Here is a 26,540-nt window from a genome sequence, read left to right on the forward strand (position 1 = left end):
ATATGTGACTTTGAAAGGACTTATTTCTAAGTAAAAGTCTAAATATCAACTCCTCTGCACCTGGCATGATACATAGATACAAGTTCAATGAGCCAATTTTATTAAAAATAAAAATAAAAATAAAATAAAACATGAAGGCTAGGGTGTTAAAGAGCATTCAATGAAACATGCTTGTGCTGAATGTAATGAAATGTACTCTTTAGTATTGTATTCACAGTTTATTTATTATTATTGGGTGAGTAAATATCTGCAAAAACATTAAAATGTCAGAGCCACAATGTGTCATGGAACATACAAATGCTCTGTTAAAATGACCTTACACAAAATATTAATAATGCTAACTAGTATAGATTTTACACATGCTGTATGTATATAGGTTTGACTCTCATATTTAACAAATCATAACCCCTGAAATGAGAGTCCCCTAAAAGGTAACATATACAGTAGATCTAAAATGTAACAGAGCTAGAGCTAGATTTTGATCTGCCACGTTCAGAAAGTCCTGAGCGTACCATCTAGATGTCTTCGGTTCGTTCTCAAGGTCTCTGGGCTTAAACACCTGTGAAACACACACAACAATGGTGAATGACAGGTTAGCAGAATAAAAATGCATAAAAAACATTTAGAGATACAAAAACAAACATTTGAATACTCATTTACAGTATGTGGATCTGTCAAAACAAGACATAAGAAGTGTTGGAGACAAACAAGATCAAATGTTTTAATTTTAAAATCTCCCAAAACCATTCAGAGAAATCTGATTCCTTTTCTAAGTAATGCTCCACAGGTTTGGAACAACATGAAGCTTAATAAATGACCGAACTTTCATTAAAGTGAACGGTCATTGTCATTGTCAAGGTGCAGTGTGTGAGATTGACAACTAGCGGTTGAAATGGGTACTGCAGTCCAAATTCTAAATATTGGGGGTTGGATCCACATCTAAGGGGTGGAGATTGGTAGGTTTAGGGGTGGAAATGGGTAGGTTTAGGGATCAGGGGGTGGAGATGGGTAGGTTTAGGTATATGTAAGGTGGGAGGAGTTGGATCTGGATCCAACTCCTCCCCCTGGATTTCGTGTTCTGCAGTGAGGACCATCTCCGAGCAATCGACGCTCACGCGGGTTGGGTTACCAGATTGAGGACACGCAACAGGAACGAGCACAATTGACAATGGAAGGGGAGGACAGGTCCGGTGTTTCGACCCCCTGCCAAATTATTACCCCCCTCGTTGAAGTCAGTATATCTGATTGCCTAATCCTAACCCCTCCCCCACAACTAATCCTAAACCTACCAATACTAGGGAGGTAATAATTTGGCGGGGGTCGAAATTCGGCACAACATCTGCTTATATACAGCACCTTTAAGTTACAAGTGAATCACCACTGATCACAGGCATGGCATGAAATGCACATCTATGTAAACTCGTGAATTATGTTAAAGGTCATCCAGGACTGATAATCTAGCAATGCAATAAAAAGTGATCATGACTTTTTCTCTTGCAACATGGGCTTTGTAATTACAGGAATTCCTGTTTGTCGCTTTGCTTCCTGTTGCGGTTTAAATTTAACAGATCTCACATCAGCATGAAACCTCTCTCGCTGCTCTCATACGTGCATGTGATACAAAAAAGTGCATTGCCCTATAAAGCCTACTGTATCATATTTGATATGCACATTTCTACAGCCTCTAAATTATTAACGTGATCAAAACTTTGCTGAAAAACCTGTTGCACACAATGCCACTACATGCCTTGTTGTCTGATTGTGTATACCTTTTTAGCAAAGTACATTAAAATATAATTCTAAACTGTTAGATCTACTGGACTAAAGCGACTTAGGTTTTACTGGATTGTTTTTGAGGTCAGGACTCTGTGCACACCAGTCAAGTTCCTCCACACCAAACTCGCTCATTCATGTCTTATGTCGCAGTCATGTTGAAACAGGAAGGGGACATTTTCTCACCACGGAAACCATGTTCTTGAGCTTTAAGGTCACACGAAGTTTGGAGGAATGTAGCTATTGACTCTCTATTGACAGCACTGCAATTTTACGTGGCCTCCCACTTCGTGACTGAGTTGCTGTTCTTCCCATTGCTTCCACTTTGTTATAATATACCACTAACAGTTGACTGTGGAATATTTAGTAGTGAGGAAATTTCACGAAAAGACTTATTGCACAAGTGGCAACCTATCACGGTCCCACACTTGAATTCACTGAGCTCCTGAGAGCAACCCATTCTTTCACAAATGTTTCACAAAATACTGCATAGGTGCTTGCTTTTATACAACTGTGGCCATGGAAGTGATTGGAACACGTGAATTCAATGATTTGGAGGGGCGTCCCAATACTTTTGGCAATATAGTGTACTTCAGGCTTTACAAGGTTAAAGAACAGTTCATGCAATGAAAATGAATATTTACTCACTTAAATAATAAGTTTAAACTAAAAGTTTAAACTAAATTTAAACTTGTGTGACTTATCAAAAATGCTTGTCAGTACTTTCGGCAATGCACTTTAATCATATAAAAGTGACAATAGCTTATGGTATTACATAGAAAGATATACTTTAGTCTTTAAGTGGGTCAAAAAAACCACTCTAAAGTTCAGCTGATATTTAAACTATAATACATGTTCATTTATGTGTCCACAAACATTCAGTTTGCACATGCTTTTAAATTAAATTATTTCTATAATAAGTACTCTTTTTACACAAGGGTTGTGTGCTATCAAAACAAAAATGTGTGGAATGTTGTATTAGGAGTATCTGTTAGTACGATCAGGGGATTAACTCGGTGAATGGTACTATGATACTACACTGTCAGAACAAAAAAAATTGCAAAAAATTGTATTCAGGGCTCCAGAAGTTTAGGGCAGTATTTGCACCTTATTTAGACTAGCATGCATTGCAGCATGTTTGTTTCAGTGTTCATCTATGTAAAGCTCCTGCGTATATATTTGCTGTGCAAGATGCTTTCTTCTGACTCAGAGGCAAATATTTTAAGGTTCACTTCATTTGAACTATATGTAAAACGTAAATAACTCAATGCATCATGTTGCCTTAGGGGGAAAAAATGTCAACATTTATGTTTCCAATGTGGTTTGATTGCTCTCACCTTTGGATTTGTGTTTGATGACAAACTGTTTGCTCTTTTTCCCCAGGATATTAGACGCAGTGCATGTATACACCCCTGGGCCCAAAGACGTAGCTGTCAAAACAGGCTGGTTATCAGCCTTTTCCTGAAGGTTTGAGGTAGTCCAGATATACACAGGAGGCGGGTTACCCTCCGCAGTGCAATCCAGTACCATTTCACTGTCTTCACTGATGTCCATTATCTCTTCCTCTGGACTGCGGAAGTCAGGCGGGTCTGATAACAACAACAAAAAAAAAAAAATTGTAGCATGCATTCAAAAAAGCATGTTCACATTGATAGCTATTACATTGAAATAAAATTAAAAGTTTGAACTATTGGGTGTTGGTGCCTTTATTCACTTACATTGAACGGCAATGTTGAGAACTTCAGACTGAACTGTTGGAGGAGGTCGAGGGCCTTCTGCTCCCAGTTCCAGCTCCGCTTCACACCTGTACTGAGCTCCATCATCAGCTCTGTTTGGGACAATCAGCAAGGTGGAGGACACCTGGACTGGCGTCGCAGGGGATAACTCGGAGAACGAGTGGTTGTAAACCTCGGTTTGTCCTCTGTACCATCTTAAAACAAGGTACTGAACGGGTGCGACGTTCTGCACCTCACACTGTAGCTGGTACTCTCTTCCCACCACCACTGGACTGCTGTGATTCACTAAACTTATGGACACGCTGTCTGGTTTCTCTGTGTGAAGACAATTGGAAATGTAATCAATTATATTTAATGAGGATATTCAAACAAGGATATTAATTTAGACCAGTTTAATTTCAAGTCTTGTTTTGGATGCTGGTCTGTTTCTGGCACGAGCTGTTATTCTTGCAGGTTGACCAGTGTAATCATGTTAAAAACCACTTAGTAACCAAAAGTAAAAACTGTGTCATCATTTACTCACCCTCATTATTGACTGATAATCTTTTTCTCCACCAGAGCTCTCGAAATCTCAGTTCTACTCATGTTAAAAATGCTACCACACAGGCTCATTGGAAAACGTGCCTGTAGCAACATTTCTGCAAAATGATATTACGTTGTTTTTTTGCATGTTTCGCGACACTGTGAAATGCGTAGTGAGTGGCGCGTTCAGTTTTATTGGTGAATGTGAATCTACCAACTTTCAAGGCCGTTCAGAAATGAATGGTGTGGATGAAATTAATTTACACGTTACACCTAAACCGGCATTGGTCTGAATGACTCGTGAGCCATTCCACCGAATGGGTGACATTTCTGTCCCCAGAACATTATATGTATAAAATTGCATGAAAGATTGTTGTGTGACTTTATATCCAATCTATGCTTTACATTTTTTTTATATTTTTCATGAGAAAAAAATAATGAATCTAATATTTTAGATAAAATACACATTTTAGTCGTGTCCCCGGGTTTTCACTCAGTCCTGTTACCCTAACACATCCCCCCCTCTGAAAAACTTGTTGACATCATCTGGATCTTCTGAAGGCAATGGGAAGACCATAAGTAAGTCCTCTCATTTTAATTTCTGTATATTTTATGAAATTGTAACTATGACTGAGAAGGTCGATCTTAACATACTGTCCAGATACCTAAATAATTTATTAGAATTTATTTGTTTATTTTAAAAATATTAACTTTTGTTAAGTCACTAGAATTTTCTCAGTGTCCTCATGCTATTAGCATGTATGCTATGTGGCCATATGCCATGTATTTGATAACTTTTTGCTTAAAAACTCAATCCTGTTACATTCAGTCCTGTTATTTTTCATATAAGTAACAGGACTGAAAGTAACAGGATTTAAACAGTCTTCTGTTTTGTTGATTTAATACTGTAAATATTAGTTGATATAATACTATTCACCTGAATTATGAGTTTTAAGGTTGCAATTACTTATATTTTAGACATTAGCATTAGTTTTACAATGTGAACACCATACTTCCAGGAAGCCAGTCCACCACGAAGTGACTTAAACGTTTTGTCTTTGTCTTCCTTATCTTTTGTAGAAGATGGAGAAAACCCATACTATGCAGGTGCCAGAAACACCCACTAATGGCATCCTGCAATGGAAGGAGCGAAACACACCCGCAACCCTCTTTTTCTCCCTTCGTTGTCTTAACTTCCCTCTTTCTCTCTCCTTCTCTCTTCTTCTCTCTCTCTCTCCTTCTTCCTCTTTCCACCTCCTTCGCTGTGAAGTACTACTAACACATAGTGCATCACTTCAACACAGAAATCTTATGCACACACAGTCATGTACACTCTCTCTCATACACACACATGCACACACATATGGACACTCATTCCTGTTTCCAGTTCCTCATTCCTGTTATGAAATAGTTCATTCCTGTTACCAAGTGTTTATTCCTTTTACTATTTCTTTTTCTTTTTCTTAAAAAATAAAGTTAAACCACTGTTTTTATCAGTTTTGTTTGGTCCATCATTTATACAATTGTTTAATAAATTAAATTATTTAAAAAAAATTATAAACTTGAGGCTTCGGTCTTCTTTAAAATGAAAAAATGGCTTTGTGTTTTTTTATTAAAATACACTTTACCTTAATATATAGTGATTATTTTCATATCAGTGTTGAAAAAAGAGAAAAAATTATGTTTAATTTTGAAGAGTTACAACAAGCAAATGTCACCCATCCGGTGGAATGGCCCTCATAGCTCTAAAATGACGTTTTGAAATTAGCAATGGAGGCTTGATTAGATGTGTAAGAAATTAGTCGTACACACAAGAGCGTTTTAAGGACAAATATCTTGAAATACATCATCTGAACATTGATTTGACGTGAGGTAACTGTAGTATAAGCAGAATAATTATTTTTCTAATAATTAAACGGCCCATTGTCAATTATTCCTTACATAATCTGGCCCATAATAATAATTGTGTGAAACGGTTGTTGTTGTTTTCTGTTTGTTACATTCCTGCCTCGTTTTTTTTTTTTTTTTTTTACTTTTAAGTTGATGTGTTTTCTGTTTGTTTCTGTGTTCATGTGTTTAGTTCCCTGTTTGCTTTGTACCCTTGTTTGCCACCATTGCAACCCTAGTTATTTTCCATGACTACTCACATGACTTTGCTACTCATCACCTTCACCTGTCCCTTGTCAGCCCCTCATTATCTTGTGTATTTAAAGTGTTTTCCGTATTCTTTATCACGTCTTGTCCAGTGTTGGTTGTTTTGTTCTTCATTGCTCTGAGATTTCAGTTCTGCTCCTGATGTTCCGTGTTTCACTAATAGTTTGAGCCTGTGCCTTATTTATGTAAATAAATAACACTGTATTTGGATCCAGCTCTCCCCTTTCTGAGTCTGAAGTCTAAAAAAATGGCATCATATTTTTCATGATTTAATTTTTTTGATTAATTAGCCCTTTAAAAATCTGACTTTTTTTCAGATGGTGTTTTTAAATACTGTACTTACTGTATAGAACCAGGTTAAGTTTTTCCTCACACTGCCTGGGTGCAGTGAAAAAAACACCATAGCAGATTGGCTCCTCAATCCAGTCAGTCAAACTGTCCACCCGCCACTGAACGCTGAGGTCACGCTGAGTGTGTGATGCGGCAATGACCGATTCCCATCCCAGCACACGTACCGGACGAGAGGCCACACAGCTGGCCGACACCGCATCCCCAAATTTCACCACTACTCTGGAGGGAGAGATCTCTAGGGAGCAACTGTCACCTGACACTGAAGGAGGTGTGCATCAGAATATCATCAAAATCACATCAGATGAATGCAACATGCCATATATGGAGACGATTTAATCATTTTCTTGCATATTAAAAATCAATTATTGTGCAGCCAACTAGAATGCTATTCAACAGAATGTAGATGTAACTATAACACATTATCTTTCTACTAACACATTACATTCAGAAACCACAGTTTATAAAGTGTAATGTTAAACATTTCTCGAGTGAGCTTTACAGAAAAATTCTGTAGGTTTTCATAGGAATTTAGCAACTGTTATAGTACTTGAACAGATACACACTGCATAATTGTTTACTCTGAGCGTAACCTGAAATACTATAAAACAACCAGCGTTATTTGCACACTGCAACATCTTACCTATTCCGATAATGGACAGACCAAGAAAGCATAAGAGATTGTTTTTCATTTTGATGAAATTGGTTGAAATCTGCTATATTCCGGACACAGAGGCGAGAGGAATTCCGACTCGGTCTTGCTTGGCAACTAAAAACAGTGAACTGTGAGAGCCAACAAAAGCCTTCCCTTGTCCTGAAAGGCCTGAAGGGGGAATTGAAGCAGTGGGCCTCATTAGAATCAGCTCTCCCTCTGCTCACACTTTAATATTTCACATTCTCCCCCATGTTTCTTGTAAAGTGTCAGTCTTTATTTATCACATCTGAGAGTAGTGTACTGAAGGCTGAAATGAGATTCATTATTAACGAATCCTTAAATTAGAATGTTTATAATTTTATTATCGGATTAGCAACTAATTTGTCTTTCAACTAAAAGTAGCCAATTACACTAACTAGTTTTGAGTCATGTTTATTGTTTCAGTGGATCACAACATACATCATCCACAGACTTATTCAATTTGAAGATTCCTCACAGTGAATTGTCATTATTTCTATACCTCACACCATTTATGCATTTATGCTGGTTTAAAATCGACTGAGTTCTGACTAGCTGACTAGCTTAAAATGCTTCACTGCAGGCAGGTTGCCATGCCAACACTCACTCACAGGAAGTTTTGGCAGACTGAAGTCGCTCAGGTCACTGTGTTATACATTACACAAAAGAGACACAAAGAAGTCTTCATTTAAAAAGTACAAGGTTTAGAATGTATGTTTCTCTAAAGTAATTATTACTTCCTTGGGTGTGAAATGACTCCATGGTGATTTAGAAAGATTCATAACAATCACATAGCCACTAGTAATCCGTTTTTGTTCATACAGTGTTCACATCAAACATCAAAAAATGGTTGGTTGTGGGTGGCCAGTAAACAAGTCTCTATATGATATTATGGTCTCTAGATGGCTCCTCTTTCTGTCAGGGTAGGGGTTGAGGGATGAGGCAAGGACTCAGTGATGGTTTTTTATTATTATTAATGGAATAAAAAGAAAACAAGACCGACATCTGTACAAAGCAGGACTGGACACAGTTCACAGTATCAGGCAGGGCAGGACACGGACAGTACATAAGACGATGAACTGGCACAGGACAGAAAACATGGAGAATAAGTAGGAGAGCAAATTAATGAGGACAGGTGGGGCAAATAAACCAATAATCAGATAACAAGAAATGTGGTGTTAAAAGCCCCCTGTGGTGAAAATCAAGCTTTTAATGTTGTTCATATCTATGTGGTGTTTTTAATATGCTTTAAGACAAACCATGTGTAAATTCATAAGTCAACAGCATTGCTGAGTAGCCTGGGAAAACCCAGACTACTTCCGGCGAATTTTAATTCTCTCTCCAGGATAGTCTGGAGAAGAGCCCATTCAAACTCATTTCTGTGCCGCCGAAATCGCGGCACCAATCAGAAACGTTTGGGGAGGGATTTACATGATGACGACAGCGCAGCGACGCTGAAGAAGATTTCATTACAAAGATGGATGCCGCCGTGGAACATCACTCGTTCGAATCATAGACAGTATATAAACGAATCAGTTATCGCGTCTGTTTTGAGCGATTTAAACTTACCGTTTTCGTTAAAACCGGAGCAAAGAACAACACTCGAAGCATACGTCATCTCCTTCATCGATCTGATTGGTTTTATGACTATCCAATTTCGCCCAGAGGAATTTGAGCTACGTTGGTTGGTGACGCCCCTTTAGAAATTATTTGTCTACATAGCTTCGCCAGACCCAACACTCAGTTTCAACTGAGAAGGGTCTGGTTTTAACCAGGCTAATTGCTGAGTATTTTCACCTTAAAACTGCAGCGGACCAAACACAGTCTCAAAATCGTGGCTTGAAATCACTGGTGTTTCTGACGTCACAAACTACCTTGTAACCAATCAGGTCAACGTGTGATCGTCAACGAGTGGATCTCTGAGCTGGTGTGAGTGAGTGGAGGCGGGGTTCATTTGAATATTCATAGAACCGATGTACCAAATGAGGAAAGGGTTTAGAGTTACATACAAGCTATTTTAAGGCATGAAATATTTAAATATAACATTTTAGTGATCAAAAGTGAGTTTTAAGGGATACAATGATTGATTACAACACAAGAACGCCCGGAAAATGAAAACATAAACCAGGCACTCTACGAAAACGAGCAAGACAAGAGTGAATGAACACTCAAGCCGTGCTTTCAAACATGGAGCTTGAATGTACAAACCCAGACACAGAAACAAAACAAAACTAGACAGGAGTGCCGGCCGGGATCCGAACACCATGCTCCTCACATGAAACAAAGCACATGGACAAGAGAACGCATGGCTCGAGCACACTCAAATCTGCACGCTCGCGCAAAGACAAGACGATACATGAGTTTCAGGGCTCTGTCACAAAACTCAACCAGACTCAAGTGACAGAACTTTCAATGAAAAACTCCTTAAATGTAGTTTTTTGAAAGAGAAAAAAACAAAAACAAACACGTAACACAGCCATCCACTGTCACAAAGAGTTAAACAGACTCGTGTCGCAACACTACCTGGCTAGATATCTTGCTGTGGTTAACATGTTCTTCTATAACACCTTGTGTGTATTCTCACTGACTTTGTGCGAAAACTACATATGTGTGAAACTGCAACCCTGCCCAAGCTCTAATTGCTGCTAATTCAGTTTTTCAAAGCACCTTTCTTGTGATATAAAAATAATATCAAACAAAACAACAAAATATCTTGTGCAGAGCTGAAATGGCTTCACAATCTTTGTATTCCGCTTGAACTTGTGCTCAGCTCACATTCACAGAGTACAGAAGAAATTTAAAAGATGACCTGAGCAATGAATGATTAATACTCAATACCTTTAATTGAGGCATTACAAGATGACAAACAATCAAATATACTAGAATACTGCTGTTATAAACAATAATGTCAAAAACATTACATTTTATCATTTACTTGATGTCATGTACATGTGGTTCTTAGTTGTTTTTTTCCTTTTCCAGATTTCCAGATCCAGATTTTAAACTAGACATGAACACTGCTATATTTGTTTATTATATAAAAGTAAATATTGTTTATTAATACAAATGACAGACTCACAGGAAAACAATTCTAAACTTTACAGTTAACAGTTAAAGAACCTATGATATACATACATTTAAACCTAAAATCTTAATATTACTTTCAAAAAAGTTATTAAATGTTATGTCACATGTATTTTGACAGATATATGCTATCAAAAATGAAAAATAATAATAATATATTAACATACAAAATTGTATTCAATAATTAAAATTAAAAAAACGTTTCTTTTAAAAATCAAAGTAAACATTTAAGAAAATTTACTTTTCAGTGACAGATGTTTAATTTCATGCTTTTAAAGGCAGGGATTTTATTTATGAATAAAATGGATGTATAGTAGCAGTTTCCCTGATCATGCATCAAGTCATTCATTTACATTGACTTCATAAGCATGATTAGTGAAGCGCTACAAGTCAACAGAATTTTTAGTCCCATTAAAAAAAAAAAAAACCTAATTCTGCAGCTATTTCTCTCTTATGTGACAATTATCGATGCGACCAGAAGCTGGGAGAAGATAAGACCAGTCCAGAATGTGGGACGACTGCCTGTGAAAGAGGAGCTGTGTGAATGATGGTACAAACAGAAACACACACACAATGTTTTCAAAGCTCAATCCCTGTCTACAGTTACAGAAGAGAGAAGAGCAGTGCTGGAGCTGCTGAAGAAACACCGACCCGACATCCAGAAAGAGTTTTTGTCATATATAAGTAAGTCATCAGATATTTCACAAATGTGCCCTCAGATTCCTTCCTCATTTTCAATGAGAGCAAAATGACTAAGCTAAATACATAAAAAAAGAATTTCAATGCAAAATGTCTTAATGAACATTTATAAAATCCTATTCAAATATAAGTAAAAAATAATTACTGTACATTATACATTTTATCGAACAGACAGAGGATATGCAGTTCATTTTTCTTTTTCTTTATAACCCACCTGTAGATTTGAGGATGAACACTTTGCTGTCTCTTCCCTGAGAGTTTGTGGCGGTACAATTGTAGATTCCTGAGCTGAGCGTGGAGGACCGGAGCACTGAGGAGCTGATCGTCTCTTTCAGATGTTCTGAGTGCCATGAGTACGTAGGAGCCGGGTTTGCCTTCACTGTACAGTTTAGTGTGAGCTCTTCATTTATATATATGGTCTCTGTTGAACTGGAGTGTTTTGGTTTATCTGAGGAGGACAGAGGAACATATTTTCACAACTGAAACATAATTATGTTAATTTAATTCATAATATGCAATATTTATCAAATTATCTCAGTTAAAGGTATAGCGGAGGATCTTTCCAAATTTTAGATAAGACCCGCCCTCTCCACTTTTTGAAAAGTTTGATTGATTCACCAGAATGATTGACAATTAGGAGGACCAATAGTATAGGTTACCCACCAGGAAGTAAAACATCCTCCGCTATACCTTTAATATGCAAATCTCTGCATAATGATGAAATATGACAGTTGCACATCCTTCATGCTAGAAGACCCTTCAAAAAGTATAAACTGAATTAAATGTAATCAAATTTGCAAGCTTAGCAATAAGTAAACCTACAGTAAACTTCAACATTGAGTTTTTCTGATGTGTTTGTTGGAGGAGGTTGAGGTCCTTCTTCTCCCAGTTCCAGCTTTGCTTCACACCAGTACTGAGCTCCATCATCAGCTCTGTCTGGACGGATCAGGAGTTTAGATGTTTTACTGACTGGAGTCTTGATGGTGTCAGTGAAGTTGGTTTGATCCACCAGAGTCTGTCCTTTGTACCAGTTGACAGTGAGATTCTGAACAGGAGCCACATTGAGAACGTCACACTGGAGCTCATACTTTTTCCCTGCCATCATTGGTCCGTTGTGATTCACAGTGCTAATGGACACATTGTCTGGAGTCTCTGTGGAGGAAGATTTACACACTGATATCTGCAGTCATGAATGTACATGCATTAGATATTTCTGAGAAAGAAAAGATAAAAATATCAATAACAGAGAAACTCACTGTAAATAGTCACTGTGAGATTCACTGAACACTGTGACTTATTATAGTTTATGAAGCAGGATGGCACTATGTCCCATTCTCTCAGTTCTGGCACTCTCCATGTGATCAGACTGTCTCTGGTCATGGGCACTGGTCCCTCACTGGCTTCCCATCCCAACCCTTTAGGCGGGACAGAAGTGCTGCAGTCGACTGAGACAGAACCGCCGTACTTCACAATAACTCTCTGTGGGTTGAGCTGAAGAGGACATCCATCATCAGCATGTGAACCTGTTAAACACATTGAGAAGGATGTGATTTAAAACTGGTGAAGATTCAACACAGAATAGCATCACTAAAGTATTGAATTACAAACAGACAGAGAAATAACTTTCTAAGAGTCACTAAGACCTGCAAACTGAACACTGGTCCATGATAGGCCTCTAGAGTTTTGTATTTTATAGAGTTGGGACCATGACATCTTAATAGCTAGTGAAAAATGTAATGGGTTTCTGTAAAAGTCCATCTATTGTCATATGCTACAAAAAAGCTTTACTAATACAGTAGCAAGGCAATATTTGGCAGAGTTAGTCCAAACTCAAACATGTCAACTGAACAGAAATGAATTTACCTCTCCCAACTCTGTTACTTTAGCCTACAATAAAGTAAAAGCTAAACTTTAAAACATATTTAATCTCATTCCAGATGCATCAGAATAATAAAAGACAGAATTTAGTCAACATACAAACCTGTGAAACTCAAAAGCTGTGAAACTGCCAAGAGATAAAGTCCAAAGAAATGTTGAAGCATATTGAAAAACAATTGATCAGAAAATACTGTAAATAAGACCCAACTTTATCACTGTAACTCAGAGTGCAAGTCTGTGACTGAATAGCTGTAGCTCGAGCAACGCAACAGTGAAACAAAAAAATAACTAACCCCACCCATAAACCATTTTGAGAGGAAATTGCACTGGGATGAACTCACGAACATTATGTATTAATGAATGACTGCAAAACATACTCAGAAACAAAATTAAACCAAGAAATAACCCGAATCCTTGAAATGATAGTATTACCCTAACCAGACAACCAGAAAATACGTAGATGAGACTGACGTTGGATGTTGGAGTTATTTTGGTTCATAATTTGATGCTCTCATAGAAATTTAACATCATACAAAAAAATAAAATAAAATAAAAATCTAAAGTTTCTCTGAAAAACAAGGTCTACCGGGGTCCTTGGCCTAGAAAAAAAAGCTTCTGTTTTATTGCACACAGCGCCCACCTGTGGTAATTGCAGGATAGAACAGACAAAACCCAGAAACATCTGACTGACATCAACTGTAAGTTTGTTCTACTTGCATTTATAAGAACATTTATAAGAAGTCTCCCACCATCTATTTTTAAAATGAATTATGAGGATTAGCCACCCTGAGTCACCGGTTCATAAGTGTAAAATTACTTTCATGAATTGGCCAATCACATGCACTGCTAATGGCCTGGTTTCTTTAAGGGGTTGCTTACTTTTAGCATTCAGTGATCCATATACGTCCTTATAAACCTCTCTGTGTTTATTTAGCGTTTTTTTTGACTGACTGACTGAAGCTTACAAATAAAATGCATGTCCAGCTAACGATTTTTTGTTCTCAACATGACTGGGAAGGTTCGTTTCCGGTTATATTTCAAAAATTAAACCTAAAAATAACCATTAAGTGGCGTTCTGTAGGTACAGGTTCAGTTTAGATTGTCACGAAAACTTCCCTGCAATGTTCTGGGAATGTTAGTTTTTGTTTATAAAAAAATAAAACCTAAAATTAACTATTATAATGTTCTTTAGGTTCCTTTTAATTATCCTCCACTCTCAGAAAACAAGGTACAAAAGCTGTCACGGTTCCCTTTCAAAAGGTACACCTTTCAAGAGTGCATGTTAGTATCTAAACGTTACATATTAAAACCTTTTTAAAAGGTAGGCTACTGTCCTAGTGACAACTTTTGTACCATTTTTACCACAAGCATTTTGTACAAAAACAAATAATACGCTACATCTGCACGCTTGACTGAAGAACTTATGGAGCCAGAATGATAAAACAATTTGAATCTGAATTGTGTACTTTTTAATTATATATTCTGGACATTTGATATTTAACTATGTGTTTTTTCCCCTCTCAAAAACGCAATTTTGACTAATATGTGCAGAATTTTAAATGTTAGGCTACAGTTTAACTGATAGTAATCGGTCAAAATTCTTACTGTCGGTTAACGGCTAAGCGGTTAATTATGGTCATTCCCAACAAATACATCTAACCTTCACAATAACCATTAAATTTCTCACAAACACAAACTTTGTATTTTCGTAATTTGTAGGGGCGTGGTTTGTACTACTGTGGGATACAGTCGGACACACTTGATCTGCACCCAATACAAACCATGATGGACCAATAAGGTACGCCTCCCGTGAAGAAACAAGGATGTCATTGACTGAAACAATCTTTTTAAGTACATTTATTTATTTAGTATTTTGTATGATATGTTTATAAGGTTGACTTGTTTTGCTTTTGAATATTAAGAAGTTGTCACAGAGTCAGCCACACCTTCACAGCCCCAATCATCACTCAGTCATCAGAGTAGGCTATACTGACTCGCTGCACCTGCACTCCCCATAGACAGTATATAAACGGGCACTCCCTCATCAAGACACCCTTTATCATGTCCCGTTCACCTTTAACTCCTTGTTTGGTTTCGTTGCAGTATACACTTCTTTATGTCAGACTCCTTACCTATCTTACTTACCTGAGATCATCTCGTCCTGTATCCAGTAGGGATGGGGGAAATGAAGCCTCGTGAATCACTTTCCCTTGACTGTTCCGGGAAAAGATTCAAAGCTTCGAGAGTGTCGAGAACAGCGCCATCTGGTGCTTATTTAAAATAAAGCAGCCAGAAGCCTGTGTTAGAAGCTCTGGCAGATGAAGCAACCACAACACACTCCATAGTTTCAATGTTATGTGTACAAATAAAAGCCTTACATGTTTTTGTTTGATTTGTTCATTAAATAAATTATTTTTCCCATTAAAGTGTGACAATAAAATATAATATAAGCTTATATGATTCAATAAGATTTAATGTAGGCCTACTCTCTCTCTCTCTACACACGCACACACACATAATGAATAAGGACATTGTCTGATAGGATTATCTGTTATTAAATGTGCTTATGACACTTGTTACTGATAGTGCTTATGTAACTGTAGGAATGACAGAAAGGTGATAAAGTTTTTAATTATTTTTATTAAGAAATAAAAGTTGTTTCACAGTGTTGGGGCTGAGTCTATTTCTCTGCTTAGACAGTACTTCCCCAGCCTTAGAGAACACTCTTTCACATGGTACAGAGGAGGCCGGGGTACAAAGAAACTGTAATGCCAATGTATATAAGTAGGGGTAGACTTGTTTCTGCATTCTCCAGTATTCAAGTGGTTCTTCAGCTCTCTGTATGTTTGTCTCTGTAAGTCACCAAAAGTGCAAAGATTTTACAAAAACAAAAAGACACAACAACAACAAAACATAATAGCCTAAGTAGTGAAAAATTGATTTTGGTTATTTAAATGTAATATATTAATTTACTTTCAAAGTACAGCACTCTCCTCACAAACCCATCAACCAGACTGAGGCAACAATGACTCGTTAAAGAGTTCGAGCCTTCTGACACGTGACCCACAGCGAAACGCGCACGTGATTGGACAGAAAGTGAGGCTTCGTTTGTCGTCGATCACGTGACTCTAGTAAACCAATACACACCCCGATACGGGGCTTCACTAGAAATTGTGTCGCTTGTGTGATACGTGCATCGAAGCTTCAGTGTCATACGTAACATCACTACCATGTGCTCAAACAAAACATGACACGAACACGTAGCTAATGAGAGGACTCACAAGCCGCATGTTCACACAAATCATGACATGAAAGCATGCAGCCGATGAAAACACACACCGCGTACTACATAGAACACAACAACACAAGAACGCCCGGCAAATGAAAACATAAACCAGGCACTCTACAAAAACGTGCAAGACAAGAGTGAATGAACACTCAAGCCGTGCTCTCAAACATGGAGCTTGAATGTACAAACCCAGACACAGAAACAAAACCAAACTAGACAGGAGTGCCGGCCGGGATCCGAACACCATGCACCTCACATGAAACAAAGCACATGGACAAGAGAACGCATGGCTCGAGCACACTCAAATCTGCACGCTCGCGCAAAGACAAGACGATACATGAGTTTCAGGGCTCTGTCACAAAACTAAACCAGACTCAAGTGACAGAACTTTAAATGAAAAACACCTTAAAATCAATTTTTTTGAAAGAGAAAACAAACAAACACGTAACACAGCCATCCACTGTCACAAAGAGTTAAACAGACTCGTAGCGCAACACTACCTGGCTAGATGTCTTGCTGTGGTTAACATGTTCTTCTATAACACCTTGGGCCCTATCTTGGACAGCGACGCATGCATCATTCCTATTTTGCACCCGCGCACAGCAGACTTTTCCCTCCACAGACGCACGTCGGTTAACTAAGAAATACACTTGCGCTCTCGGGGGCGGTTCAGCGCAAAGAGGAGGCGTGTTCCGGCGCAAACGTTCCCTCATGCTATTTTGCTGGTTTAGAAAACAATTCCGCCACTAACCGAAAAAATCTAGTTTAAAGTCAGTGGCGCGTTGCGCATGTTATTCATATGCTATTTTAAGGGCGCATGCTTGGCCATAATCAATGTAGCGTGTGCACAACGCGCATACACTTTGATTCTCTCATCTACACAGAAGCAGCAGTTTTCATTGTTGCAAATCATACATTATTACGATAGATAGATAGATAGATAGATAGATAGATAGATAGATTATTATAAAAGCATACATCTAGCTTACACATTTACCCAAATTATCATACGCCTGTTTAACCGAAGTTAATTCGGGTGTGTTTCTCCATCCCCAATGTCACTTCTCTGTGTTTTACGGCCCTGGCGAGAACATCGGTCTCCTCGGCTGTGAACCGCTCCTGGCGCGCGCCTGGCAAATCCGCCGTTATGATAGGAATCCGCTATGGAACAAGCGCGCCTGCTCTTAAAGGGAATGTGAGATGACGCTCTGATTGGTTTATTTCACGTTACGCCCAAACCACACCTATGAATAATGAAGCTACTTCAGACCAACCCCTTTTAGATTTGCGTTGGGCGCAAGAGTCATTTATCCCGCCGGTATAATAGCAGCAGCGCCCAAGACCCGCCCACAAAGTTACTTGCGTTTCGCGTTTGATACTTGCGTTTCAGATCGTTAAAATAGGGCCCAACGTGTGTATTCTCACTGACTTTGTGTGAAAACTACATATGTGTGAAACTGCAACCCTGCCCAAGCTCTAATTGCTGCCAATTCAGTTTTTCAAAGCACCTTTCTTGTGATATAAAAATAATATCAAACAAAACAACAAAATATCTTGTGCAGAGCTGAAATGGTTTTCACAATCTTTGTATTCCACTTATAGGAAGTGGCACTACTGAACTTGTGCTCAGCTCACTGTAACGACTGAGACAAATCAGACACAAGTATTTGTTATAGTTTAACAAATAATATTTAAAACTCACACTGGGATCTGTGGTCCCATCCCCCCAACAAGGGCAAGAAGGTCTTAGTTACCATGACCACGATCAGATAAGTTGGTTTTATTGCTGGTAAAAATGTGGTCACATGGTCAAGACAGAGAAGACAGAAACAGACTTTAAAACAGACTTTGCTGCATTAATCTGATCTACAAATGAACATGCATCCCAGAAAATTGTGTGAATGATTTACTGTCTTGTGTAGTGGTTTTAATTCTATAATTTTTTTTGATACTGTGTATTTTATGATAGAACCAACGGTCAATGTAACCTCACCTATACCATGTTTGGTCTCTATAAATTGGTACTTTGAAGATCGAAATGATTGTGTACATGATATGCCGATAGCTGCGCAACATATTAGTATTACAAGAATCTTTCTTAGTTTCTTCATTAGAAACCAATCCAGCTGCACATGCAAATGAGCACGCTTAAAACAAAGATTCATAAATCAACCACAGAGGAATTTTCCTGCTTGGAAATTCCACCCTTCTCATTGGTCAAGCAAACCCGGAGAGGTGGGGCCTTTCTCAGGCTTTATTAGAGACAAATTCACAGTGACCCTGCTCTTCTCTTCTTCTGGCCTTCACTGCTGCTTCTTCAAGTTGATGTCTGTGGGGAACGACAGCCTGCTATGCCTTCACTCTCCCAACAGAGTCAGACTGTATTTTCTTCAAACCAACTCAGAAGAAAACTGCAACTTCACCATCACTGAATGGGCAACCATCTTCGACTTCCTCACTCCTTGGTTGCCTGCGTGGCCTTTCTAGCTCAGGGCCGGCAGGTCACAATCTACATGTGGTCAGCCATGTGCTCATGGAGAGAGAAAACCTCTCTTGCACAGACCATGCAAGTATCAATTTAATGAGGCGCTCTGAAAATTATAAGCTGATGGTTCTTTTCATAGTTAAATGGATCTTATCTATAGTTCCATTTCCTGCTTCCGTTTCCATTCTCTCACTCACCATTTTACCTATGCATGTATGTATGCGTGTTTAGATTAGTTATGTCTGTGATTTAGTTAATAAAACTTTTGCACAATACGTATTTGGTTCTGATTCTCTGCTTGCAACAAAGTTTACTTTACGATTTAGATTCTGACTACAGGCTCTTAGTACTGTACAGTAAGAAAGACATTTTGCTTCCCGGAAATGAATATTTCTTAGAATTAATAAACAATTAACGCCGAGTGTGAACAGGTGGGTTGATTTTTAATATAAATTTTATTACATTAAGTTAATTATATGTACTGATCCAAATATTCAAAATCAATTATAATCAGTTATTATTGATTATTAATATTTCATAGAGCTAATTCATTACATCACATTCACAGAGTACAGAAGAAATTTAAAAGATGACCTGAGCAATGAATGATTAATACTCAATACCTTTAATTGAGGCATTACAAGATGACAAACAATCAAATATACTAGAATACTGCTGTTAGAAAACAATAATGTCAAAAACATTACATTTTATCATTTACTTGATGTCATGTACATCAGTGGTTCTCAGTTGTTTTTTTCCATTTCAGATCCATATTTTACACTAGACATCAACACATATAAAAGTAACATATTGTTTTTTAATACAAATGACAGACTGACAGGAAAACAGTTCTAAACTTCAGAGTGAACAGTTAAAGAACCTATAATATACATACATTTAAACCTAAAATCTAAATATTACTTTCAAAAAAGTTATTCAATGTTATGTGTCACATGTATTTTGACAGATAAATAGTATCAAAAATGAAAACAAATGATATATTAACATACAAAACATTGGGTTAAGGCAATCATATTTACCATATTTTTTTTTATTTGGTGAGATTTCAAAGTGCTAATTTATTTTGTCCATTAAGTTCAAAAAATAAATCTGGATGCAACCAGAAGCTGGGAGAAGATAAGAACATTCCAGAATGTGGGACGACTGCCTGTGAAAGAAGACCTGTGTCTGGTACAAACACACTCACAATGTTTTCAAAGCTCAATCCCTGTCTACAGTTACAGAAGAGAGAAGAGCAGTGCTGGAGCTGCTGAAGAAACTCCCGACCCGACATCCAGAAAGAGTTTTTGTCATATATAAGTAAGTCATCAGATATTTCACAAATGTGCCCTCAGATTCCTTCCTCATTTTCAATGAGAGCAAAAGGACTGAGCTACATAAATAAAAAGAAATTAAATTGCAAAATGTCTTAATGAACATTTATAAAATCCTATTCAAATATAAGCAAAATTTTAAGCAATTTTATTTTCATTTATAACCCACCTCCTGTAGATTTGAGGATGAACACTTTGCCGTCTCTTCCCTGAGAGTTTGTGGCGATGCACATGTAGATTCCTAAACTGAGTGTGGAGGACCGGAGCACTGAGGAGCTGATCGTCTCTTTCAGATGTTCTGAGTGCCATGAGTACGTAGGAGCCGGGTTTGCCTTCACTGTACAGTTTAGTGTGAGCTCATCATTTATATATATGGTCTCTGTTGAACTGGAGTGTTTTGGTTTATCTGAGGAGGACAGAGGAACATATTTTCACAACTGAAACATATTTATGTTAATTCATAATATGCAATATTTATCAAATGATCTCAGTTAATATACAAAACTCTGCATATGATGCAATATGACAGTTGCACATCCTTCATGCTAGAAAGTATAAACTGAATTAAATTTAATCAAATTTTGCAAGCTTAGCAATAAGTAAACCTACAGTAAACTTCAACATTGAGTGTTTTTGATGGGGCTGTTGGAGGAGGTCGAGGTCCTTCTTCTCCCAGTTCCAGCTTTGCTTCACACCAGTACTGAGCTCCATCATCAGCTCTGTCTGGACGGATCAGGAGTTTAGATGTTTTATTCACTGGAGTCTTGATGGTGTCAGTGAAGATGGTTTGATCCACCAGAGTCTGTCCTTTGTACCAGTTGACAGTGAGATCCTGAACAGGAGCCACATTGAGAACGTCACACTGGAGCTCATACTGGTTTCCCTCCATCATTGGTCCGTTGTGATTCACAGTGCTGATGGACACACTATCTGGAGTCTCTGTGGAGGAAGATTTACACACTGATATCTGCAGTCATGAATGTACATTAGATATTTCTGAGAAGGAAAATATAACAATATCAATTACAGAGAAACTCACTGTAAATAGTCACTGGGAGAGTCACTGCACACTGTGTCTTATTATAGTTCATGTAGCAGACTGGCTCTATGCCCCATTCTCTCAGTTCTGGCACTCTCCATGTGATCAGACTGTCTCTGGTCAAGTGCACTGCTCCCTCACTGGCTTCCCATCCCATCCCTCTATGCGGGACAGAAGCGCTGCAGTCGACTGAGACAGAACCGCCGTGCCTCACAACAACACTCTGTGGATTGATCTGAAGAGGACATTCATCAGCATGTGAACCTGTAAACACATTGAGAAGGATGTGATTTAAAACTGGTGAAGATTCAGCACAGAATAGCATCACTAAAGTATTGGATTACAAACAGACAGAGAAATAACTTTCTAAGAGTCACTAAGACCTGCAAACTGAACACTGGTCCATGATAGGCCTCTAGAGTTTTGTATTTTATAGAGTTGGGACCATGACATCTTAAAGGTATAGCGGAGGATGTTTTACTTCCTGGTGGGTAACCTATACTATTGGTCCTCCTAATTGTTGATAGTCTGGTGAATCAATCAAACTTTTCAAAAAGTGGAGAGGGCGGGTCTTATCTAAAATTTGGAAAGATCCTCCGCTATACCTTTAATAGCTAGTGAAAAATGTAACGGGTTTCTGTAAAAGCCCATCTATTGTCATATGCTACAAAAAAGCTTTACTAATACAGTAGCAAGGCAATATTTGGCAGAGTTAGTCCAAACTCAAACATGTCAACTGAACAGAAATGAATTTACCTCTCCCAACTCTGTTACTTTAGCCTACAATAAAGTAAAAGCTAAACTTTAAAACATATTTAATCTCATTCCAGATGCATCGGAATAATAAAATACAGAATTAAGTCAACATACAAACCTGTGAAACTCAAAAGCTGTGAAACTGCCAAGAGATAAAGTCCAAAGAAATGTTGAAGCATATTGAAAAACAATTGATCAGAAAATACTGTAAATAAGATGCAACTTTATCACTGTAACTCAGAGTGCAAGTCTGTGACTGAATAGCTGTAGCTCGAGCAACGCAACAGTGAAACAAAAAAAAAGAACCAACCCCACCCATAAACTATTTTGAGAGGAAATGTCACTGGGATGAACTCACGAACACCACGTATTAATGGATGACTGCAAAACATACTCAGAAACAAAATGAAATCTAGAAATAACCTGAATCCTTGAAATCATAGTATTACCCTAACCAGATAACCAGAAAATACGTAGATGAGACTGACGTTGGATGTTGGAGTTATTTTGGTTCATAATTTGATGCTCTCACAGAAATTTATCAAAAAAAAAAAAAAAAAAAAATTAAATAAAAAAGAATCTAAAGTTTCTCTGAAAAACATTTTCCAGGGGGTCCTTGGCCTGAAAAAAAGCTTGTTTTATTGCACACAGCGCCCACCTGTGGTAATTGCAGGATAGAACAGACAAAACCCAGAAACATCTGACTGACATCAACTGTAAGTTTGTTCTACTTGCATTTATAAGTACATTTATAAGAAGTCTCCCACCATCTATTTTTAAAATGAATTATGAGGATTAGCCACCCTGAGTCACCGGTTCATAAGTGTAAAATTACTTTCATGAATTGGCCAATCACATGCACTGCTAATGGCCTGGTTCCTTTAAGGGGTTGCTTACTTTTAGCATTCAGTGATCCTTATATGAGCCTTATAAACTGTAATTCCTCCAGGTACCAACAGACACAAGTGGCTTTCTCATACTGATGGATTTATTGAATCCAGCTTGGTCAGGATCATAAACACACCATGAAAACTAAAAGCACAGTACAAGCAATAATTAGCTTAAAGAAAGAAATTTGACAGATAAAACTATTTTGACAAATACAACATACAAAACATACCTCGTTGGCTGAGTACCGAGAGAGGAATTCGTTTTAGTCTTTTTCTTCTTCCTTTTGTTTATCTTATTTCTCTTAAACTTAGCTTAGTGACCACACTTTAGTCATACATCTTTCTTTCTCTTGAGAGATCGCTTCTTCTACGGAAATGAACCTCTTCTCTGCATACAAAACTCACTTAAGCTACAGCGCCCCCTAGTGGCACTTAACGGTAATAATAATAAAAATACAGAAAATGAATAGAAACGAAAATGTGGCAGTAACACTCCCACCAATCTCACAACTCTTACTGTGGGATTTCTATGACTTACATTCAGACTGAAAAACTGTACATGAAAATAAACACAAACCCTTAGTCTGCTTCTAGCAAAACAATAACCTTATGAATAGGTCGTTCTAATGAGACTGTTTTAGTCACAAGTTTACTGTGTCTGTCATATGTCCTTTCACTAACCAAAAGTCGAACCTTTCTCACTTTGTTATCAGTTCCTGGATAGACATCAGTGACTTTGGCTAGCTTCCATTCATTACGTGGTGCCATGTCATCTTGTAGAAGCACTACATCATTTATCTTCAGATTCCTTCTGTGTACATTCCACTTCTGTCTTGGTTGCAAGTTGAGCAAATATTCTTTCCTCCAACGAATCCAAAACTCATTGGCTAAATATTGTACTCTTCTCCATCGTTTTTGAAGATACAAATCTTCTTTCATAAACTCTCCTGGAGGAGGTTGAACAATGGTTGACTTCATAGTGAGAATGTGGTTGGGCGTTAATGGCTCAGGACCTGTTGGATCACTTAAATGCTCGATGGAAAGTGGCCTACTGTTGACAATCGCCATTACCTCGTACAACAAGGTTCTCAAGGATGTACTGTCGAGTCTCTTTGCTGACTGGTCAAGGATGGCTGAAAGAACACTACGGATGGTCCTGATCTGTCTTTCCCATATTCCACCCATATGGCTTGCCGAAGGGGGATTCATGAGAAATTCACATCCTAGTGCTTTTACCTTCTCCTGATTCATTTCTTTCATGAGATCTGCGAGTTCTCTCTGGGCACCAATGAAATTGGTTCCTCTGTCACATCTCAGTTGACGCACATTTCCTCTTATTGCAATAAATGCTCGCAGAGCATTTAGAAATGTGTCTGTACTCAGGTCGTCTACTACTTCAATATGTATGGCTCGTGAACATAGACAGGTTAGTATGAGTCCATATCTCTTAAACTCCTTTCGTCCATCTTTGACGTATATTGGTCCAAAGCAATCCATTCCGACATAAGTGAAAGGCGGGGTAGGCTCCGTTCGGTCTACTGGCAAATCTCCCATACTTTGATGCTCCGTTTTCCTTCTGTATTTGCGACATCTGACACATTTGAAGATGTATGATGAAACTGCACGGCTGCTCCCAAGAATCCACCAACCATTTGCACGCAACTCATTCATCGTCATTCCACGACCTTGATGTTGGACCTTCGAGTGAAAATGTCTGATCAGCAAAGTTGAAATATGACTGTCTTTGGGAAGTATGGCTGGATGTTTTACATGCGGGTGTAGTACAGCTTGACCCAAACGTCCACCCACTCTGAGGATTCCTTCTTCGTCCAGAAACGGACTTAGTTTGTACAGTTTATGATTTGTGGTCTTGGAAACTGTTTTCTTTGATTTTAGACTCTTTATCTCCTCTGCGAAAGCTTTCTCTTGAACAATTTTGATGACAAACAGTTCTGTTTGTTTTCTCTCTTCCAAAGTTGTACTTTCTTTGGTCCTTTGTATATCACCCTTGTGTTCCTTGACCTTTCTTCTCAAGATTGCAAATGCTCTTATCAATCTGGACCATTCTGAGAACTTCTCAAATCTGCTGAAAATAGTTTGCTCTTCCTTTGCATTGATGGAATGCACAGAGGCTTTGCGAAGTTCTGGATCATTTTCCCTGATCTCTCCCACCTTGACATCTCTATCAGGAATGTTCTTCTCCCAGAGAAATGCTGGCCCCTCAAACCATTCAGAGGACTTCAGTTGTTCTGCGGTTAAGCCTCGAGAAACGTAGTCTGCAGGGTTCTGCTCTGATGCGACATACGCCCATTGTTCTGGCCTTGTGCTTGACTTAATCCTTTGTATCCGATTCGCTACGAAGACTTGAAACCTTTTGGCATCATTATTTATGTAGCCGAGAACAACGGTGGAGTCTGTCCAGAAAAACTCTGCAATGTCTGGGATTTCAAGTTCTGCCCTGAGTAGATCACTGACTCTAACTGCAACAACTGCTGCTGAGAGTTCGAGTCGAGGGATAGTTGTAACACTAGTAGGTGTGACTCTTGACTTGGCCATTACCAAGCAACAATGGACTTGATGTGATTGGTTAATGATTCGCAGGTAAGTACAAGCACCATATCCATTGACACTGGCGTCTGCGAAGTGATGAAGCTCGTAGCTTTTAACCTGACCAAAATCTGTAGGAATGAAACATCTTTGAATCTGCATGTTGGCTAAACTTGGAAGGTCTTTAATCCAGGATTCCCACTGGGGTTTTAAGTGCCCTGGAAGCTCGTGGTCCCACCCAACCTTATCCTTGCACATTTGCTGGAGAATCTGCTTTCCCAAGAGGACGAACGGTGCAATAAACCCCAGGGGATCGTAAATGGAGGCGACAGTAGAAAGTACACCTCTTCTTGTAAGGGGGTTCAACTTGACTTGAACTCTGAATTTGAAAGTGTTTGAAGTGACGCACCATTCAACTCCAAGAGCTCTTTCAATGCGTGGTAAACTTAGAGACATGTCAAGGTCTTTCACTGTGGCACACTCTTCTTCTGGAATAGTGGACATAACTCTCTCACTATTACACACAAATTTGTGGAGTCTTAACTTTCCTTTGGAACAGAGCTCTCGCGAGTCTTTGATGAGCTGAATGGCTTCCCTTTCAGTAGGAACGCTTGCCAAACCGTCATCAACATAAAAGTTTCTCTGTATGAAGTGTATGGTGTTTTCTTTGAATTGACCTTGTCCTTGGGCCGCGAGGTGTTTCAGGCCAAAGTTGGCACAGCCTGGAGAAGACGCTGCTCCAAAAAGATGGACCTTCATAAGGTAAACTGATGGTGATGCTTCCAAATCTCCCTTCTCCCACCAAAGAAACCTTAAATAATCCTAGTCTTCTTTTGTGACATGGAACTGGTGAAACATCCGCTCTATATCACACATGAATGCGACAGAACTTCTGCGGAAACGACAAAGAACACCAACCAATGCGTTTGTCAGATCAGGACCGGTTAAGAGATGGTCATTGAGAGAAGTGTCCTGGTACTTGGCAGAGGCATCAAATACTACTCTGATCCTTCCGGGTTTGTGTGGGTGATAGACCCCATGATGTGGGATATACCATGCAGGAGTGTTATTCAACTCTTCGTCAGGGACTCTTTCAGCATCTCCTCTTGAGATGATGTCATTCATGAAGTTTGTGTAATCATTGTAGTATGATTTGTCTTTCTTTAATCTCCTTTCCAGACACTTTAGGCGATGCATTGCACATATTCTATTTTCTGGTAATGTAGGTCTTTCGTCACGAAACGGTAGTGGCATCTCATAGTGGCCGCTCTCATTCTGTGTGATGTTTTCTTTGAGTTTTGTGAGAAACTTTAAATCTTCTTGTGACACA

General features: G+C 38.5%; 2 protein-coding genes across 2 annotated transcripts; both read right to left on the reverse strand.

The window, feature by feature from the left end:
• Positions 1-217: 217 nt before the first annotated feature.
• On the reverse strand, positions 218-22,026 carry LOC309496637 (vascular cell adhesion protein 1). Its single transcript, XM_082166705.1, has 11 exons — positions 21,892-22,026; positions 21,018-21,281; positions 20,588-20,917; positions 20,148-20,384; positions 12,246-12,512; positions 11,812-12,141; positions 11,204-11,437; positions 6,529-6,795; positions 3,492-3,824; positions 3,111-3,362; positions 218-559 (listed from the first exon to the last, which is right to left on the reverse strand). The coding sequence occupies exons 1-11, from the start codon at positions 21,950-21,952 to the stop codon at positions 552-554; spliced, it is 2,583 nt and encodes an 860-aa protein (XP_082022831.1). The 5' UTR covers positions 21,953-22,026; the 3' UTR covers positions 218-551.
• On the reverse strand, positions 13,472-25,984 carry LOC309513359 (uncharacterized protein). The gene is made up of 2 exons (XM_082189159.1): positions 22,464-25,984; positions 13,472-13,563 (listed from the first exon to the last, which is right to left on the reverse strand). The coding sequence occupies exon 1, from the start codon at positions 25,967-25,969 to the stop codon at positions 23,243-23,245; it is 2,727 nt and encodes a 908-aa protein (XP_082045285.1). The 5' UTR covers positions 25,970-25,984; the 3' UTR covers positions 13,472-13,563; positions 22,464-23,242.
• Between the last annotated feature and the right edge of the window lie 556 nt (positions 25,985-26,540).

The sequence above is a fragment of the Leuciscus leuciscus genome, assembly GCF_965113295.1.
Source record: "Leuciscus leuciscus genome assembly, chromosome: 1".
NCBI classification, from domain to species: Eukaryota; Metazoa; Chordata; class Actinopteri; order Cypriniformes; family Leuciscidae; genus Leuciscus; species Leuciscus leuciscus.

Coding starts and splice junctions, on each gene's coding strand:
- LOC309496637 (XM_082166705.1), bottom strand. CDS start 21,952: ATGCTTCAACATTTCTTTGGACTTTATCTCTTGGCAGTTTCACAGCTT. Junction 12,513..20,147: donor CATCCTCAAATCTACAGGAG/GTGGGTTATAAA, acceptor TGTGTTTAACAG/GTTCACATGCTGATGATGGA. Junction 6,796..11,203: donor GTTCATCCTCAAATCTACAG/GTGGGTTATAAA, acceptor CACCTCCTTCAG/TGTCAGGTGACAGTTGCTCC.
- LOC309513359 (XM_082189159.1), bottom strand. CDS start 25,969: ATGAAGGTCCATCTTTTTGGAGCAGCGTCTTCTCCAGGCTGTGCCAAC.